The 18,650-nt window shown below is 35.6% G+C and overlaps 1 protein-coding gene across 3 annotated transcripts in view; it reads right to left on the bottom strand.

The window, feature by feature from the left end:
• REV1 (REV1 DNA directed polymerase) overlaps positions 1–18,650 on the bottom strand; it is a 53,670-nt gene that overhangs the window by 18,179 nt on the left and 16,841 nt on the right. The window contains exons 5-12 of one of the 3 annotated variants that reach the window (XM_058019198.1): positions 14,296–14,445; positions 11,495–12,207; positions 9,597–9,704; positions 7,965–8,081; positions 3,181–3,310; positions 2,098–2,226; positions 1,283–1,437; positions 251–370 (exon numbers count right to left, since the gene is read on the bottom strand). In XM_058019198.1, the coding sequence (XP_057875181.1) occupies positions 251–370; positions 1,283–1,437; positions 2,098–2,226; positions 3,181–3,310; positions 7,965–8,081; positions 9,597–9,704; positions 11,495–12,207; positions 14,296–14,445 (1,622 nt within the window). The other 2 variants (XM_058019199.1, XM_058019200.1) reach the window with 2 other exon arrangements.

Raw genomic sequence — 18,650 nt, 5'->3', positions numbered from 1 at the left:
TACATGACAGGAAATGTTTATGTTGCAAACCTTTAAAGTATTCTCCTGGAACAATAAAAAATATAATAAAGCCTGTTTTCAATACAGATGGATGCCATATGCCTTTACTGTCTATCACATTTTGGATCATAAACATGTTTGGATCATAAACATGGAATAGCAGCTTATCCTGTCTGATCTAGAAAGCAAATTTGTAGCTGAAACTGGTTTAATATCAGGAAGTAAAATGCCCTCTAGAAGATAGGAGTACCTGGAAGACTGGTAACAAGTTGCCCTCTGATAAAATCATCCACTTCTTCAGGTTTCAAGTGATACTGTCCATCTGGTTTTGCTTTTCGAGTTGCCATTCTGGCCAGCAGAATATTGGAACCTGTAAAAACAACAAATTAAAGCGTGTCTGTGGTAACTTCTCCTCAAGTAGAATACCACAGTTCAACACTTAAGAAAAAAAAATGCAGAAAGTACGGTCAGATTCTTTAACTTTTACCAAGAATTTAATGAAATCTCTGCATATATATTTGCAGTGTCTACGTTCAAATTACCAGCTAGCACTTATTTACTATAACAGCAGTGAAACTGTAGTGCTAACTGCAATTGCAAAGGTAATAAGGGAAGAATTCTCCTTGGAGTCATGAACTTCAGCTTGTCTCACAAGTGGATTTCATACACTTATATACACTCAGTACAAGTATGTACAGATACTCAACTCTACTATTAATTAGGAACAAAAAGAAAGGGGAAAGGAACAAGCCAAGAAGAAACAAATCGAAGTATTTTCAATGTGTGATTTAATATACAATACCTACAACAAATCACAAATCTTTGCCCTCAATATCTTCTAAGAACTATGCAAGATCATGTCACCCTGTAAACTCTTGCTGCTATCTCCATTAAGGAACACAATCTGTGTCCTTTTTCTATTTACTGGAAACTTTTCTATTTTACTGGAAGTACTTCATAAAAATGAATGCAAGAGTGGAATTTTAGCATAGTGTTCAGATAAAGAAGTGACAGCTGGATGGGCTGTTGACTTAAAAGTTGGATTTGATGATCCTTGCTGGTGCCTTCCAATTCAGAATATCCTGTGATCTCTGTTATGGAAATTTTATACATTTTTGCTTACAACTTTGCAGTTATGAAAATTTTCTTGCATTTTTATTCACACTAATTTAACGTAAATGGTAAAATATTCCACAAACACTTAGAAGTTTCAGCAAACTTAGACACTTTGATCCATTAACAAAAGCAGTCTCTGCTTGTAGACAGAAATGAAGTTACTTACCCATCCCAACAGAAGCTGTGCATTTAGTTTGGTCTTTGATTTCAGCGCGGATAGCGTTTGCAAATTCATCAGGAGTCAGTCTGGTCTCTGTGAGGATTTCAGTGATATCTACTAGTGCTTCATCACAACTGACTGCTTCGATGTTATGGGTATAGCTATCAACACAAAGTAAAGCAGGTGAAACACCAGCAACAGCTCACCATCTGTTAAAACAAATATGTAGCAAATAAAGGCTTCTTTTTGGGGCGGCATTTCCCGGCCTATTTTGTATGACACATCACTTGGATATTAAAAATGCTAAAACAGCAAATGACAGTAATATTACTAATGTAGGACTAATTTGAATATGCATCCTGATTTTAATGGAACAGCTGGAGAGGGAGTGGAATAATTGTTTTTCATTGACAATAACAAATTTCCAGTTTTATTTCAAGTGCATTTTAAACCAGAAAGCAGTTTCTAATAGATGTTACTCTAATAATCCATTCTTCAATTACTCAAAAAACATCTCTTGGAAGGATCTCCCTTCTAAGCAGGGACCTGCTTCTCACTATGTGAATGAGTAAAAAAAAATTAACAGTGACTCATTTGGAAGTCAGATGTTGATTGTTTATAGCACGTGGCTTCAGGATAAAAGAAGGCTCAGAAGCATGGTGCTCAAAGTAACAAAAATACTACAAAGGAAGACCTCAAACAGGAATAGCTTCACTGAAGCTGAAGAGGGGGAGATGAAAATACAAAATGAAAAATAGCAGTCAGTAGTGGCAAACAAAATATGTTTGATAACCTTATAATGAAGACCATGCAAACATTACCTTGCTAGTATTTCATATACTGTCCGTGCAACTTCTTTGTATGCATCAAAATCATATGAAACTGCTTGAAGATTTGGACACAACTTTTTTGCTTGGCCAAAAAACATTCCATTCTTTATGCCAACTTGCCTAAAATTAAATAATAAATAAATCCCAAGTAAACACAGCGCAAACTTTTCCACAAATTAACTAGGAATACTTTCAATTTAATTATTTATCTTTCCCAACAAAAATGGGAATATGAACTCAGTCAACAGGTAAAAATTTAAAAAGTTAAAAAAATAACTGCAACTAGAGTACTTGAATTAGTTGTGTATTATTACTAAGCCATGGAACATGAGAAATTTGCCTTTAAGAAACTGCTAAAGACAAAGGTTCCAGAAAGCACACTCGCTATCTTCTGCTTCCAATTAAAACCACACATATACCACAGTGACTAAGGCAGAGAGATCTTATATTCCAAGGTGCAAGCCTACATAATTAGGCTCCTGCTAACAAAGTCTGAGATACAAATAGAAGCCTGTCTATCCCAGCAAGCCTAAGAAAGCTTCCAACCAAGGAATAATGTCTGGAGTACTATTTCCATCAGGGAAAACCCCCTGTATTTTGGACACTGTGCTTATATTTATAAAAGTTGTTTCATATTCTAAACCTTTGTAAGTTAGGTCATTGGAGATGGTCAGCAGAGTCTTTCCAAAAATGGTTTTAATAGTCACACTTTTGGTTTGAAATAAAACCTTCTGAATGTGTTATTAGTTCTACAGAATACTGCAACTTTGATACAAAGACATGATGATAACATGAATTCAAGAGCATCACAGTGAAAGGCACAAGGTTTTTCTTCACAGGCTTTATTTCAACTTATACATAGGATGGGTTGAGAGCTTCTGAGCAGCACCTACCAAGCAGCAGCATCCAAAGGGAAGAGTTTCTGTTAAATTCTAACAACCTATATAATTCCAACTTTTGAACAGAAACTTTTTCTCTAGATAAATTGAAAGACACTAATAACCCCTATTTTTGGACATCTTATGTCTGTCTGTATGGGATTTTCAAGCAGACTACTGGGTAACTTACACCTACCTGGCTTCATAACTACAAGAAGCTATTTCAGCCATGGACAGGACAGTGAGATCAGAGTCAGCTCCGTTCACATGTGTGGAATCCGTACGCTCCCAGACTGATGAGTCCAACTGATCAGGTACTCTAATTTCTGTAAAAAAAAAAATTTTGTCCACGTTATTCTTCCTAAGAGTTCAACAGAATGAATGCCAATAAAATAAAAATGATGGACTTTATTTTATACAATTTCTATACTTTTATCTTTTGACAAAGACGTTCTTAATAATATTGATACATATTGTGGTCCAGAAAAAAATCCAGACCCCTTCCCCAGTATTGCCTCTCTGGATAGGTCTGCATACACTACTGAGAAGAATATTAATAGAAAAATGGTGTTTCCCCCAAAATTACTAGACAGCAGCTCATGGGTGACTACATATACTGTACTGTAAAATAAGAATGATCTTAGCTTTACTGACCATAAAAATGATCAAACACATCTGGCTAAATGTTAGAACCACATCCTGCCAACAAATACAAGACACTAAAAATTATTTAACAACTGCTCAACTAAACAAGAAGACACTTAGCAATGTTCCTTTTTACAAAATGCACCCCTGATATCAAAACACTGAAATTTCATAATATAAATATAAATAGAATATAAATCCACTTCATATCATACTTGAAACTATTTTTCTAATAGTCTAGATACCAGAAAGTGATTTTTAAGAAGTAAAAACCAGGAATGATAATTAGTTGAAATAAAAAATACTAGCTAGAAACTTCTATTTTCTTTAACACTCTTATGGGGATATTAACTGAAATAACTTCTGCTTTTACTTATTAATAATCACTTATTAGGATGTGTCAATTTCTTTCAAGTATCACCACAAACCTATCTTGGATCAAAATGATACTATTATAAGTAATGCCACCTCACACCTGAAACGAGACAGACCTTCCCTCATTCTATAAAACTTTACTACATATTCTTACATAAACTTTAAGGGATCCTCCAGGCCCACTGGGTACTAGGTACTTGACACAATTCCATGACACTGAATAATGGAAACAAGCAAAAGATTTCTAGTTCTATTTGGGTTTTCATAGTATGCAAACCTTGAAATATATGCTATACTCTAAAAATGAAACAGCTTGAAAAAAATCACTAGATGCAAAAACTACTATGCCTGCCCAAACTCCCATCAGATTCAAAACAACAAAGTATCATATAGATAAAATGCTTCTATTTATTTAAAATTAAATCCACTACACAGCTCTTTTTCATTACTGTAGTCCATTTAATACCAAACACCTTTGTAATATAACAAATGGGATTTTATTATAGTCCCACAATGAATATAGAGTGCCACAATGCCTAATTATATTCCACAGTGCTAACAACTTACACACCAACAATCTGACTGAAAGGAAACCTGGTGCTATGTGCACATATGAGTAGCTATCAAACCAGAGAAAGTGGTGTAATGAGTGAGTGGAGATACCAGGGGTAGAGCCTAACTCATGTGGAAAACTGCTTTTATTCAGAATTTCTGCTAAATTTGTGCACTTTTTAATTTCTTAAACATTTTAGTTTGTGATGAGCTCAGTAAGTTACCTAAGATGTCTGCAATTGAAAATTAGAGCAGAATTATGCCCCAAATAAAGATAAGAATGACAAGAACAACTTCTTTAGTCCATGCCTTCCTGTGCCCTGGCCTGAGATGATGCTGTCATCTTGTCTATCTTCACTGGATTCGCCGACTTTTTCCACATCGCAGCAGAGCAGATCCCCCCATGAGCTGATGGAGTCACTTCATGTGAAATTCAGGGCAATGCAGAACACATTGTCCTCAATGGAAGGCAAGGTAGAGAACCTCTCCTCAAAAGCTGGGAAACTAGACAGGCACATGGTGAATGTGGAGCAACGGATGGAGAAATCAGAGGCCAGGACCCAAGTCTGTGAAAAAGAAATCGCTGAGAATAAATCTGTGACTAATATGATGGTTAAAATCTGCTGCTCTTTAGAATGAAAAGGGAGATTCTAGGGTTGAGGGAAAGGAAGTCTAGAAAACATTCACATCTTGGGCATCCTGGCCATGGAAGAGACCCCAAACTATGAATCCTGATTAACATATGTTAATCTTTTATTTTTAGAACATGAAATGTTAAAGATGGCATGTATGTAGAGAAGCAATTTCTACTATCTAGAAAGCCTATCTCCAATTTCAGGATTTAGGGTGAGCAGGGTATCAAGTTTTTAAATTTAAAAGTTATGCATTTTTAGATGAATTAATACAAGAAAAAGAAAGTATTTCATAAAAGACTGAAGATTCTGTTGACACTAGATTTTGTCTAGCAATGCAGATCAAAGTCAGGAACCAGTATCACTAAAGAAGTAATAAAAAAAAAAAAAAAGAAGTAAACGAAGCAGCAGAATTCAGTATTTCGTCAAAAGTGATTCACAAGCATTTGGGGGTTTGTGTTTGAGGGGGTTTTTTTGTTATATTTTTGTTGGCTTTTTTTTGAGAGGGTGAGGTGCTCTGTTTCTGTGGTTTCGGTTGGTTTGTAATTTGGAACCTTTTTTCAAATAAGCAAGATCTGTAGAAGGCAGTATCAGAGAACAGCCTGGAAAGTATGAAGCACCAAAAATTGAAGCAGGTTCCATGTTGAAGCATGGATGTAAAAATATGCTCATGTTCTGAGCTCCTCCCAACTACCTCTCTATTTCATTTATATAACACGTCCCCATTGTGTCTGTTTTAACAGCCTAATTTACTATTCTGTATTTTTGACATTTTTGTAAAAGCATTTCTGCAGGTAATGCTTGTGCCTACTGCACTGTACTTCCCTGTGGCACAGCACAATTAAACACATGCTGTGAAGTGTGTCACTTTCTAAGATACTGTGATGTCTGAGAAGCCTAATCAGCAATTCCACCTTTACATCTAAGACCATAACTAACTATAATTTCTTTGCCCCAAAAGGAAGACAAACCCTGAGAAAAAGCAAGCAGAAACAACAGGTTTGGGTTTTTTTTAATTGGCAAAATGATTGCACATGGAGATAAAATAAACAGAGACTCAAAAATATTATGAACAGCAGCTAATGAAACAGAGACTATAAAAAGAGTGTTTGGAAAAAATCCTTTCACCAAAACAATAGGCTGCACAATCAGCCCAAGTGTCAAGAAAGAAAGAGCTAGCTGCCTGCCTGCATGCAAGCCAGTTGAGACTGGATGCTGAAGTTAAAGAAATGAATGTGTGATATCCAGAAAAAAGGTGCCACAGTAAGAAACTGAGGTTGTTATACAATGAGGTTGAAAGCTGCTGTACACTTAAGCAATCAATACAGCAGAAGAGATACTAATGAATTTGTGAATCAAAAGAACATGCTAGCTATCAGCTAAACTGTAATTCAACCATCTACCTCTCCAAACCTCTCAGTTGTATAGTCACATCCTTATCCAGTTCAAGGCTCTAATAAAAGTTAACAAGTCACTGTATAAACTGAACTACCCATAAATACTTCATACACAAGCTCTACTACAGAAAATCCAACTCCATAAAGACTACAGCTATCTCTGTCTGGAGCATACTGAAAAGTCCTTAAAAGCTTGTGGGTTCCACAGACATATATTCTACCTCAGTTTTGAAGTGTTCTTAAACTACAGCAAAAAAGACAAATGAAATGGCATCAGGTTCCAGTAATACCTTGGTTATATAAATGTCTTCAAAAACGCCCAACAACCTGCCAATATCCAAAGTACTAATGTTTTATAAACAACCATGGAAGAACAACCTGTCTTTTGCCCCATTTTGTCTCATCAAAATAAAACACTGAGATGTAAACTTTATAACAACAGTACTTAGTACCACAAATTTGGTAAAAACTGCATACACAAAAGGGCAAAGGAGAAACTCAACTTCCAAGTCTAAACCAAACTCAAATAGCAGCTACCCCTTGTATATGCACTTTTTACCAACTGCGTGGCAAGAACTACGCTTCTAGATGATTAAATAAGACTGGTACTGGCCACTTAAGTTGCCAGTGTTTAGCAATATACTTTCTCATACTAAATACAGTTCAGGCAGTATAATAAAACCTATTAATACAACTTTGGTTATATTAGTACGCTACTGCCTGAGGACACAAAGTAACACATTTCTAAATTACTGCAGGCAAGTATGGAATTCTCAAACTACAACAGACAACTTGGTTTTCAAAAAACAAAATATTGAACAAACAGAATTCATGTAAATTGCACAGACATTCCAGAGACCTAAAATGCTGTATGGACACCTAAATTAACTCATTGTACACAGATATTCTACATGTGCAACTCAAAAGCCAACTTCAAACAATCAGTTTCTCACTGGCCATGTGCTACTGTCGCTACGTTTACAGAAAAAGCCTCTGTAGTAGACTTTAAAAGTTATTTTACACCTTCTTTACTATACTTGACTTTCTGAGAAAAAAGTGATCCTGGACAACCTGTATTTATTTTTCATTTTAAATAACTACCAGCATTCTATCTTACATTCAACCTCAAAAAAGTGAGTAAAACCTAAAATTACTCTAAAGTAATTTACCCATCCTGAGCAAGACTAACTAACAAGAAGCCACAGTGTCCTGCTATTACTGAGGCCATAGAGCACTGTGTTGTTCAAAGGTATTTCTTTTCTGAAATCTCCCAGATGAAAGAAATAAATTTATCCATGGTACACTTTCTGAATATTTTTAAAGCAAAAGTCTTCCATAACAACAATTAAAAACATACATACAGACAGACTTATCTGTACCTGCTTTGCCATTCAATAGCTTTTTCTGGTAATATTGCTGTTCAAGCTGGGGGTTTGCACCAGGGCGCAGCAGTGCCTTCCCTGTACCTCTGTTACTAGTAACAGCTACTGGCTTTCCTGTGGAGAAAAAATGCATATACTTATAGGTCAATACCTATAATAGCTTACATTTTAATAAAAGCACAATTAGGATAAGATCATAAGGACTTTTAATTTACTTTCTGTAATTTCTTTCAAGCTTAAGTGCTATCAAGGCAGAAGGAACAGCTATGAAATGGCCTCGGAATTGTGACAATGAATCTGTGTTAACAGCAGTCACATGTAAAAAGGAAAAGTTTTCCCCAGTGAAAATACAGCTAATACTAGTTTGTCTTTAATAACAAATATAAATGGAAGCTGTGAAATATCACCAATAACCTAATGATTAATTAGTTTAAGATACAGCAAACACTGGTCTGATTATAAATACTTCAACATGTTTATTAGCTTAAGTAAATCAGAAAAATATACACATGCCAAAACACTTAGTTCCACTTAGTTTAACTGTGCAAACCAAAATTTTTAGTAAACTTTTGACTTTTCTGTATTATCAACACCTCCATAGTGTTTCCAAAGCAAGCTAATTTACGCACTGAAAAGTCTGGCAAACTTTTGTGGAACAGAAAATGTATTTGCAGAAAAGTCCCACATTATTTATGTCCCAGTAATGCAATTTGAAACTGGGCAGGAAATCAAGTTTTAGAGAACCAAACACAGCAGAAGAATGTTTGATACAGCTGCTCCTGCCTTTGGACAGAAGAGAGCAATGGAACCACATATGCATCTTACTCCTTTCCTAAGGTCTGTGATTGCTGGGAATGTGAGATGGTCTCCACTGCAACAAGTCCTCAAACTCATGCACCCCTGAAGCTCAGTGTTTGCACAGAACTAGAATCTCCACTTTGAACAGTACACTTGAGAAAACAAACCCACCAAAGTTTGCTAAGGTGCTCCACTAACTCCCCTGTGTCTTAAGGATGATCACACAACTCAGACTTCTAAATGCCAACTGAACTGCTCCTGAATCCTCCAGGTCCTATAATATCTCATGTGTAATAGCTTAGAGAAGAAAGGAAAGGAGAAGCAAACTTCTATTGAAAAATATGCATCAGGTAGAGACAATTAATTCTCAACCTTGACCTTTTGACTTTTCTAGTTAAACAAAGCTGCTTAAACTACTTCAGGAAGAATATTAGGCTATCCTATTTTCTTAAATTTATCTCTCTTTCTTTTAATAGACAGTGCCCATATGCCACTTTTTAGTATAACTGAAATTTGATTTCCAATTTCTAATATGGTAGATTAAAATCTGAGTAAGTTTATGTACAATGTCACAGAGAATAGTTACTACAGATTTAACTTCTCTCTTCTTACTTTAGATACTGAAAGGAGATAGCAAGGAGAATTCCAGTTCTCTCTTCCACTTGCTTTTGGATTGTGAGAAGATAAACAGGAATATGAAAGTTGCATGGTCTAACTACTGAAGATGCAAGAAAAAAGATTAATATGCCAGATTAATTTTATAATTGTGCAAGTTTGATTTTTTAAAGGCTTAACTGAGTAAACTGTAACACACAGAGTTAAAATACTGACCTTTGAGATCTGGTCTATTTCGGATAGCCACAGACACAAAGAAGCAATCCATATCCACGTGCATTATACAGCTCTGTGGCTTGGCTGAGCTCGCAACAGACACATTACCTAGTATGAAGATACACCAACAGAAAACTTGAACCCTAATTTACACACTTCAGTACTACTCACAGCACTCATCAAGGTCTATTATCAAGTTTTTATCACCTCTAAACCATAAATATTTTTCTTTCCTCTCACCAAGAAGGTATTTACTCTGAGAAGGGTAAACATAAGTAGTAGACAAACAACCTAAACAATGAATTAACTTAGAGTTTCTGTTTTTTATTTTCTTATAATTAACACCTTTTACCCTAACAAGGTTCCCCGAATCCAAGGAGATAATGCATGTTGCTGGCATTGGATCTTACTTGTGCTACGTTAACACCAAATCAGAAGAGAATTGTACTCTTTTGCTCATCAATCAGAAGACTGCTTCAAAAGATAAAAATGTAAGTTTAGGTGCACTATGAGCTACCATTATTCTTCATGAAACACACCACAATTAGTTTTGAAAGTCCCATGCAAGCAGATTTTGTCACTGCTGTACTTGGACGCATGCAAACACTCAGCAAAGATGAGCAGGTATCTCCTCACTGAAAATGGTACATGCCTAAAACACTGGAAATGCTTTCTACAAGTTCAAGTCTGCATGGCTGTGTTGCTGACCTACCAAAGGTGGCAATATGTAACAAAAAAAATTAACTTGAACAATGCATAAAGTGTAACAGTAAAAAAACACTTTAAAATACATCAAGTGAACTGTTCCACTTAACATCTGAATTAATTAACTGAATAATCATAAAAATATCCTCTTGATTTTAATAATTTACATTTTGAACTAATTTGAAAAATAAGGACTGTCTTATAATGGGTGTATTTACAAATCAAGCGATCAAGATAAGGAGCTGCTACTTGTCAACTGAATCACAGGCATTAACTATTTGAATACTCTAGGCCAAATCAAAGGGAAAATATAAATATATTAGCTTATACCACATTTTGATTTAAAAAATACACATTAAGTAGTTCATAAGCTAACATGTTTGGTAAGTATGGTGTCCTAACACAAAGACAGAATCAGTAAATTTATTATCTAACAATTTTTTTGATGTGGCAATTTCTTCTATTTCAAGCATATTTTCATATTATTACAAGTGAATAATTTTACAGCACAGGACTCAGAATCTCTTTAAAGGTACAGAGCTAACCTTTTAATTTAAGAAGAGTGTAAACAAGAGATTCTAAAGATGCAAAATATTTTATCTGTAACATTTTGACTCTAATGAATTCTACATTTTTTCACTTTGGCCCTTGATGCAATGACATTAAATAATTCTCTTCATGCCAGGTTTAAAAGTCTCTTATGACACTACTACCCACTTTAACAGACACAGAGCTATATAAAACTCTAACAAAAAAAATTTAGATTTTAACTCATGTCCAAGTGTTACTCATCTTTCAAATGCCCATGCTGAACAGTAAAGATTTTTTCTTCTCTTTTTTCCCCCCCTGCAGATTTTCACAAAGCAACTACAGATTTGTGTATTAGATATACATAGTATTTTTCTCCCTTATGAATCCATATATCTTGGTAAAGCCAGAAATACTATTTCTATAAGGAAGAATTGAATATAGACCAGAGTATCGCATTAAGTAACATTTTAAGTTTAAAAAACCCAACAAAGCCAAAAGCACGTGCATCCATTAGCGTTCACTGCACCAGTCATCAAGTTTTTCCAGATAGTCTGCCTATAATATGAATACTCAATACTAAACTATGTAGTCTCATTTGAACATTTAATGTACGAAGATATAAGGCATCTTCTTAACATAAACCTTCTTAAACAAGTATCTACCTGTGTCAGTTTTAAGTGCAGACCTGCCTGTTTTCCATTTTTTAATTTTTTCCCTTCCTGGAAAGACACCGCTGTTTTTTCTCTGCAGGCTGTTGACAAACTCTGTCAATTCACACTTCCATGTTGATATATGATGCAGTCTTGAATGTGAATAAAAGTCAGAAATAAAACTACAATCTGAAGGTTTGGACACAGGTAAAGAAGCTGCCTTGCTATGAGCAGGTCCAGAAGTGCTTTTTGTGCTTGAAGGCCCCTGAACAGTTGAGTGGTGAGCACCATTTATTTTAGCATTACTGTGCAAAAATGAAGATGAGGATGAGTTACTCATAGTCCTGTGTGGACTCCACGAAAAGTCTGTATTTTTGTTGCTTTGCTGCAACTGCTGCATTGTGCAGTCTCTAAAGTCAACCATGCCTTTGTCAGTCTTCCCCTCCTCCTGCACAGGGCCTGGAGACAACCTGCCTGCAACACCGTTGCCGGAGGGCACCAAGCAGTCCTGTGTCTTTAAGGCACTGGTAGAAGTGTGTGTGTGTCCATTGAAAAGGGCAGTGCTGTCTTTATGAGACTGAATCCCGTTTTGTTTCCGTATGGGAACAATCTCCTCCAGCTCTGTAAATCCAAAATCGTCACTTTCTTCTTCCTCTTCCTCATTCCAGCTGTTAATTCCATTGGGTGTGATTTCATTTTCCATTTCGTATTTTTTAATATGATTTCTGAAACAGATATAATAATTAAATACCACATCTTTTATTAAAAAAGGCACATTTATATGTAATTTCAAGCTTTTTCTTATGAACTGTTCTCAATTTATACTTCAGTTACATTACCAAGACAATTATCTCAAATTCTGAGCCACATCCTCTCAACAGCACAAAATATAACACCATACCAAAGATTTTACAGATTTCACGTAATATTAACTAGGAGTTTACACAGGAGTGACCATGCTCATATTAGAAAAGCTATTTCCAAGGCCTTTAATCTGGCAGGCAGTCTCCCACTGAATTACAGTAATTATTTGTTTGTTAACAGAACTGTACTGCCACACACAGCATGAATGTTGCAGGAATACACAAATCATCAGAAGGAGCTGTCCTTTTACCAAGAGATGCCATTTTCCTTAACTAGTTATAAACAAACAAAAAGAAATAAGAAAGTATATACAAAGAATTATTTTTTAGGAAATTATTTTAGATTGATGTTATAGATTCATTTCATTTTTTCATCATGAAAAAAATCTGTTCAAGCTCTAGAAATCACTTAGCTTTGATAAAAACCACAAACAAACTAATTTTCAGCTTTTAAGCATATAAACCAAAGTATTCTGCCACATGCACACTAGCACAAAGACAAAGCTTCCATTCAAAAAATTAACTCTGGAAATGAAAAGTCTTCAAGAATTCTACACAGTCTTGATCTGCTGGAAAAAAAACCCACAAGCCCAACCATCACTCCCAGCTCCCAAAGCTAGCAATTTAAGTACACAAAAGAAAGTGGGAAAAGATTAGCTATTCAGTATGCTACTGAAACCAGAAGCTCAATTAAGCATGAAAAAAATTTGGTTAAGATTATCCAAATATAAATTTCAGTAAAGACAGTATTTTTGAAGAGTTGTGTGGTTGAAAATGGTATATTAAGTGGCACATACTTAGTGGATAGGCAGGCTTTTAAAGTCATGTTTTTCAGACTACATTGACATTTTGGGAAGTCTGAATATTCTTCTCATTTAAAAAAATCTTTAACAATGCAATAGTAAGAGGTGATGATGATTGTACCACTCATTGTAAAATATGGGTATGAAATCCTGCTTAAGATATTAATATTTTGAGACTGGTTTTATTTTCCTAAGTGTAGACAAATCCTACTCATGTGGTGAAGTATCCTCAGCATTATGTGTGACTGGATTGGAAAAAAATCAGCAGACTGTGGAAGAACTCAGATCACCAGGAAAAATCAGAAAGTATAGTATCTTGCACAGTATCCTTAGCCTGCTTGAGCAGTAGCGTTGAATCAGATGACATCCAGGTATCTTTTCCAACCTAAAAAATTCTATAATTATTTTATATATATATATAAAATTATTATAATAAGTTATTATTCTTGCCTATAAAAAACAAACATGTATTTCTGAAAAAGATGCAGGAATCTTTTTCTTATTAAAAAAAAAATCTGGAAGAGTTCAAGTGGAATGTTCCTTTCCAAATTCCAATTCTTCTGCCAGTTAAAAAGTTTGACTGGTGCTTTCTCTTCAAGTCTCCTCTCAAGGTCTTAGGTGCCTTAGGATACTTTATAATATTGTAATTTCATTTTTCAATCCATCTTCTCTCTCAAGCATGACTTAAACCTTGGTGTTAGCATACATAATGTATGCCATGACTTCCTTTTTTTTAAGAGGCTAAAGAAAGAGATTAAGCACTAGTATGCATTTATATTAATTCCAAGGCACCTTTAGCAAAAGCAGTCACCAGCTTTTTATTTTTGAAATGAAGACTCACTTTTCAGTGTCACCTATCAGAATTCTTTAACACACGCCTGTTGCTTCCATACTGATATATTACATCCTAGGACTCCTAGGTCATATTATCAAACAAACTGTGGTCCAAAGACTAGAGATAAGCCTTGGAGTCTTTCCTTAACTATTTATACGGCTATACCTTACTTTTAAATTTCAGCACCTCAGAGCTTACAAAGCAGAAATGCCTCTCACAAAGCTGAAATGAGCTTTAAAAAAGCTATTTACAAATGCAAACTCATTATGGGTGAATGATGAGCACCTGCCTTACAAAATCAGAAACACTTACACCCTGTTGAGATCTTTAGCTATATTGCTTGGACCTGGCACAGCATCTTCAGGTTTTCGTACGCTGTTAAAGTTGAGACCTTTCTGAACACTTGACTGCTTGGTGTAAAGCTGATACGGAATGTGCGAAAGGAGACGTCCAGCTTTAATGCTGAAATAAAAAAAAAAAGGAAAAACCAGTTACTGCTTAAGAAATTTTAAAGTAATCCCAACATTCTATGCTAAAAGAACCCCCGTATTTGTACTTGTAGTGCCCTCCACAACTCCTTTCTCACCCTTAACTGGATTGAACTTAAAAGTAATTTGTGATGTGGTGACTGATGCAACAAAAGGTATTTGCAAAGATGTGCTGGTCAGTAGTCTACATCCATTTCTCTTTCCAACTGACACACACAAACCCCAAACATTTAATTTAAACAAAACAGTCAGAAAATCCTTGCTTAGTGGTTCAGGTTATTCTATCTGAACAATAGTGACTGAGCTTTTTATCATGGAACAAATTAGGGTAGAATCTGAAAGAAATCAGCTAGGATGTGGTTCACTGTTAAAAATTAACTACCTTTTCCATTCCACAAGGCTAATTACCTCTTCTTGTAAAAAATTCACTGAGGCAAGCTAAGCAGAATAACTTCCAAGCAGACCTACCATAACTACCTACAGCAATCATTCCAGTTATTCCTATTGTGTTCCAGTCTATCTCCCTCTTCTTTTTCATCTTCCACTGAAACTGCAATTATACTCGAGTAACTGCTAAATTCCTTAGGGAAGCCACACACTTGGAAGTGAGACAGTCTCAAAAATACAACACTAATCTCCCCACCCCAACAACTGTGGCTGGCAGCAGAGATAACAGCCTTCCAAGCCTACACTTCACCTCTTCTTTGTATGGAATTCTTCATACTGGCTCAGAGACACTGGGACTTCTTCTAGCAGAGGAACCTCTCCCATTTCAAAGCAGATTAGTATTAGCATTTAGTTTTGAAGAACTGAACTGGTGTCAGATTTTAAAGGTAATTTAGCTCAGTGTTTTTCAGCATCTGAATGCTTTCTCTTGCTCGAATCTGTACTACTATCAAGGGAGCTGGACAGTAGAACAAAAGCCCTTGGGAGCTTTCTGGCTGCAATTAGAGAGAATATAGTAGGAGATCACATTTCCCAATTAGATAAATTAAAACTAGTTAAGCATATACATATACCTGGTAAGGTTTCTATGGAAATGGAATAGAAAAACAGCCTCAAAAATATATCAATTAAATACTGTTTTATACATTAATATATATCATTCATAAAGGAACATTATTTGCATTAAACATTGCCAAACAGAGTTAAAAATACACCTGGGAGAGTTCCCAAGCTTTCTTGTACACAAAGTGGTAATGCAGCAACTGAGCTTTTACAATGCCTGACTTGACTGTTTCTCAAAACACCATGTGAACATAGGTGCAGAACCAACTTGGTAATATTTCAGAGTAATTGCTACAATTTCAAGATGATTAAACAAACTCACATTTATTTAAGAATTTGCTCACAATGTCACAGTTTTAGCTACTGGAGTAGCTGCATTACTAGATAAACAAACAGTTGTCTTTTTCCAAACTGCATTAACGTGCAGCAATAGGAATCCTAGTTAAGATGTACCATTCAACATCTTTACCCATTTCACCTTCCCTGCGTCACAGAATTCATAATCACTAAAAAATATTAGGTTGGAAAGGACCTCTGGAGGTCCCCAGTCCAAACACTGACCAAAGCCTTATCTTTAAAGTCATATCAGGTTGCCCAGGACTAGAAGTCCACACAAATTTTTACTATCTCCAAAGGCAGAAATTCTACAACCCTCTCTAGGCACCCGTTTCACTGCTTACTCTTTTAACTATGAAAAATATTTTTCTTATAGTCCAACTTTTCTTTGCTGCAACTTGTGACTACTGCCTCTTGTCCTCTTGCTCAAATTTGAAAGTCAAGCTCACAGATAATCTGAATTTGGCTTTCACTGCACAACAACCTTCCACACTACATAATGGTAGTATGGTGTAATGGTGTATTTTTCAAATTTTCAAATACTAACTTAGGAAGGAGGACTGCCTCTAATCCTCTTTATTTGTTGCAAACATGGAGAGGTAGCAAAAACACACAATAAGGGGCATGCAGAAAGAATGATTTTGTCACTACAGCAACCACACTATTACTCTGCAACACTGGATGTTGCAACTACTGTTACAGAAGATCTCTATGGGATACTAACTAAACCAAAATTCTAGAGCTACTTCCATAACAATAGGTTTATAAGAGTCTGACTTTAGAACATAGTTCAGAATATGCTAAGCCTTTAATGCAGCAATAAAGTTCTTCACATGCCTTACTATCCTTGTGCAAGTAACTCTGCAGAATCTTATATTGTTTCCATGGCATATTCCAAGTTATGAACATTTCTGGTGTTTTACCTCAATGTCCTTTAGCTGGCTCTCAAAAAAATTAAATTAAATAATAGCCATTATAACGGTGCTATGTTACATTCATTAATCTTTGGAAAGCAGACAGATGCTATAGTGATAAGCATCAATAAAAGACAGGAATTAATGATTGATTTCATTACCAGCAAAGAATTCAAGTCACATGCAATAAGTAAGGAACAGGAGACAAAAAGGAAAAGCCATGTCACTGTATTAGCAGTCCACAACCAGAACTCAATCTTTTCTGTGCAGAGAATGTGGCAGGTGCCATAGTGAAAAAAGATGGCATGTGATCATGTAATTAAGGACTAAATCATAATATATGCACATAAGAAACAAATCAAAGCTCCACAGACAAACAACTTCCTCATTTTGCAACCCTGGGTGACAAGACCAAAGATCTAACAACACTGTTTTACCAGCAGTTTGTGACAGCAACATTTTATGGTAGCTTCTTAACCAAACTGAAAAAATTTCAAACCCATCATATTGCCTGCAAGAGAACTGCAGAGCGGCTCTTTCCAAGACTGTGTAGTGACAGGACAAGGGAGAATAGCTTGAAGCTGACAGAGGGTGGGTTTTATCAGGTATTAGAAAGAAAGTCTTTTCTGTAAGGATCGAGAGGCACTGGAACAGATTGCTCAGAGAAGCTGTGGATGCCCCATCCCTGAATGGATGAGGCTTTGAGCAACTTAATCCAAGGTCTAGTGAAACGTGACCTAATCCATGGTAAGGAGGTTGGAACTAGATGATCTTTAAGGTCCCTTCCAAGTCTGTGAAATCAGAAACTCTACATCTACTACACTAATTTTCACCATCTGATCTACTGAGAACATAATTTGGTATTCCATACACAGAGAAGGACTATTTAATCACAGAGTATTCTTTAATGCTGTTGAGGAGAAGGAAAACAAAAAAAGACATGGTAGTGAAATTAGCTTCTATTCTAGATTGTGATATGAACCTTGTTCTGTTGAGACAGTGAATTCCCCCATTTCCTTGTGCTCAAACTCATGTATCTGTCTATACTTGGTTCTTCTGACTTATTCTATTGTATAACATTCCAGAGCCACAATGAACCTGAACACAAAGACACCAGAATAAAAATTTTAGGAGATTTGATATATCAGGTTCTATTAAGTCTCTACTGAACATACACAAATTGATCTTTCAATCTGGTCAAAATCATAGCAAGCTCTAATGGCACCAAAAAAACCAGTCACATAAATAAAAACCACATAAACCATATTCCAAATAAAACCACACTTGCCATCTAGTTTTCCAAGTCCTTAAACACAGGGGCGAGGCCCTAAAAGTGTTGGGAAAAAAAAAAAAAAAATCTATCTGAAGTCTTTTCCAAACTGAGTAACTAAAAATGTCTAACTAAAGCCCAAAAACTGACCATAAAGATACATTATATGAAACAGCTGAATACAAAGGACTGAACATCAGCAAAGTGCAAAGAAGATTTCACACATGCATTGCAGAACAGTTTCTTGCCTGTTTCTGCTGGTTATCTAGGAAAGAGGCTACTTAAGAATGGCATGTCACCAGCAGGATAATTTCTAGAATATGTTCCTGCCTGTTCTATTTCCTGTGAGTTCCTCAAATGGAAGAAGAGAGATGCAAGCAACATTAACTGCCCTGAGCTTGGCTATTGTCTTGATCAAGGACAACTTCAGTGGATTCTATATATTCCAGGCCATGGAGAAACCAAAGAACATATATATTTTGTAAATAAAATGTAGACTTTTTTTTTCCTTTAGTTTTTATTATTTTCTTAGAAAGTCACAACACAATAAATGTTTAAACGGGTTAATTCCAATTTTATGTGAACACTTTTCAATTGACACACTTCTTTATATACAGATGACATGAAACTTATGCACATGACAGGAGATTT

Source organism: Melospiza georgiana, chromosome 2 (genome assembly GCF_028018845.1).
Source record: "Melospiza georgiana isolate bMelGeo1 chromosome 2, bMelGeo1.pri, whole genome shotgun sequence".
Classification (NCBI taxonomy): Eukaryota; Metazoa; Chordata; class Aves; order Passeriformes; family Passerellidae; genus Melospiza; species Melospiza georgiana.
Note: the sequence above shows the minus strand (reverse complement) of the source record. Positions and strands in the feature narration are given on the sequence as shown.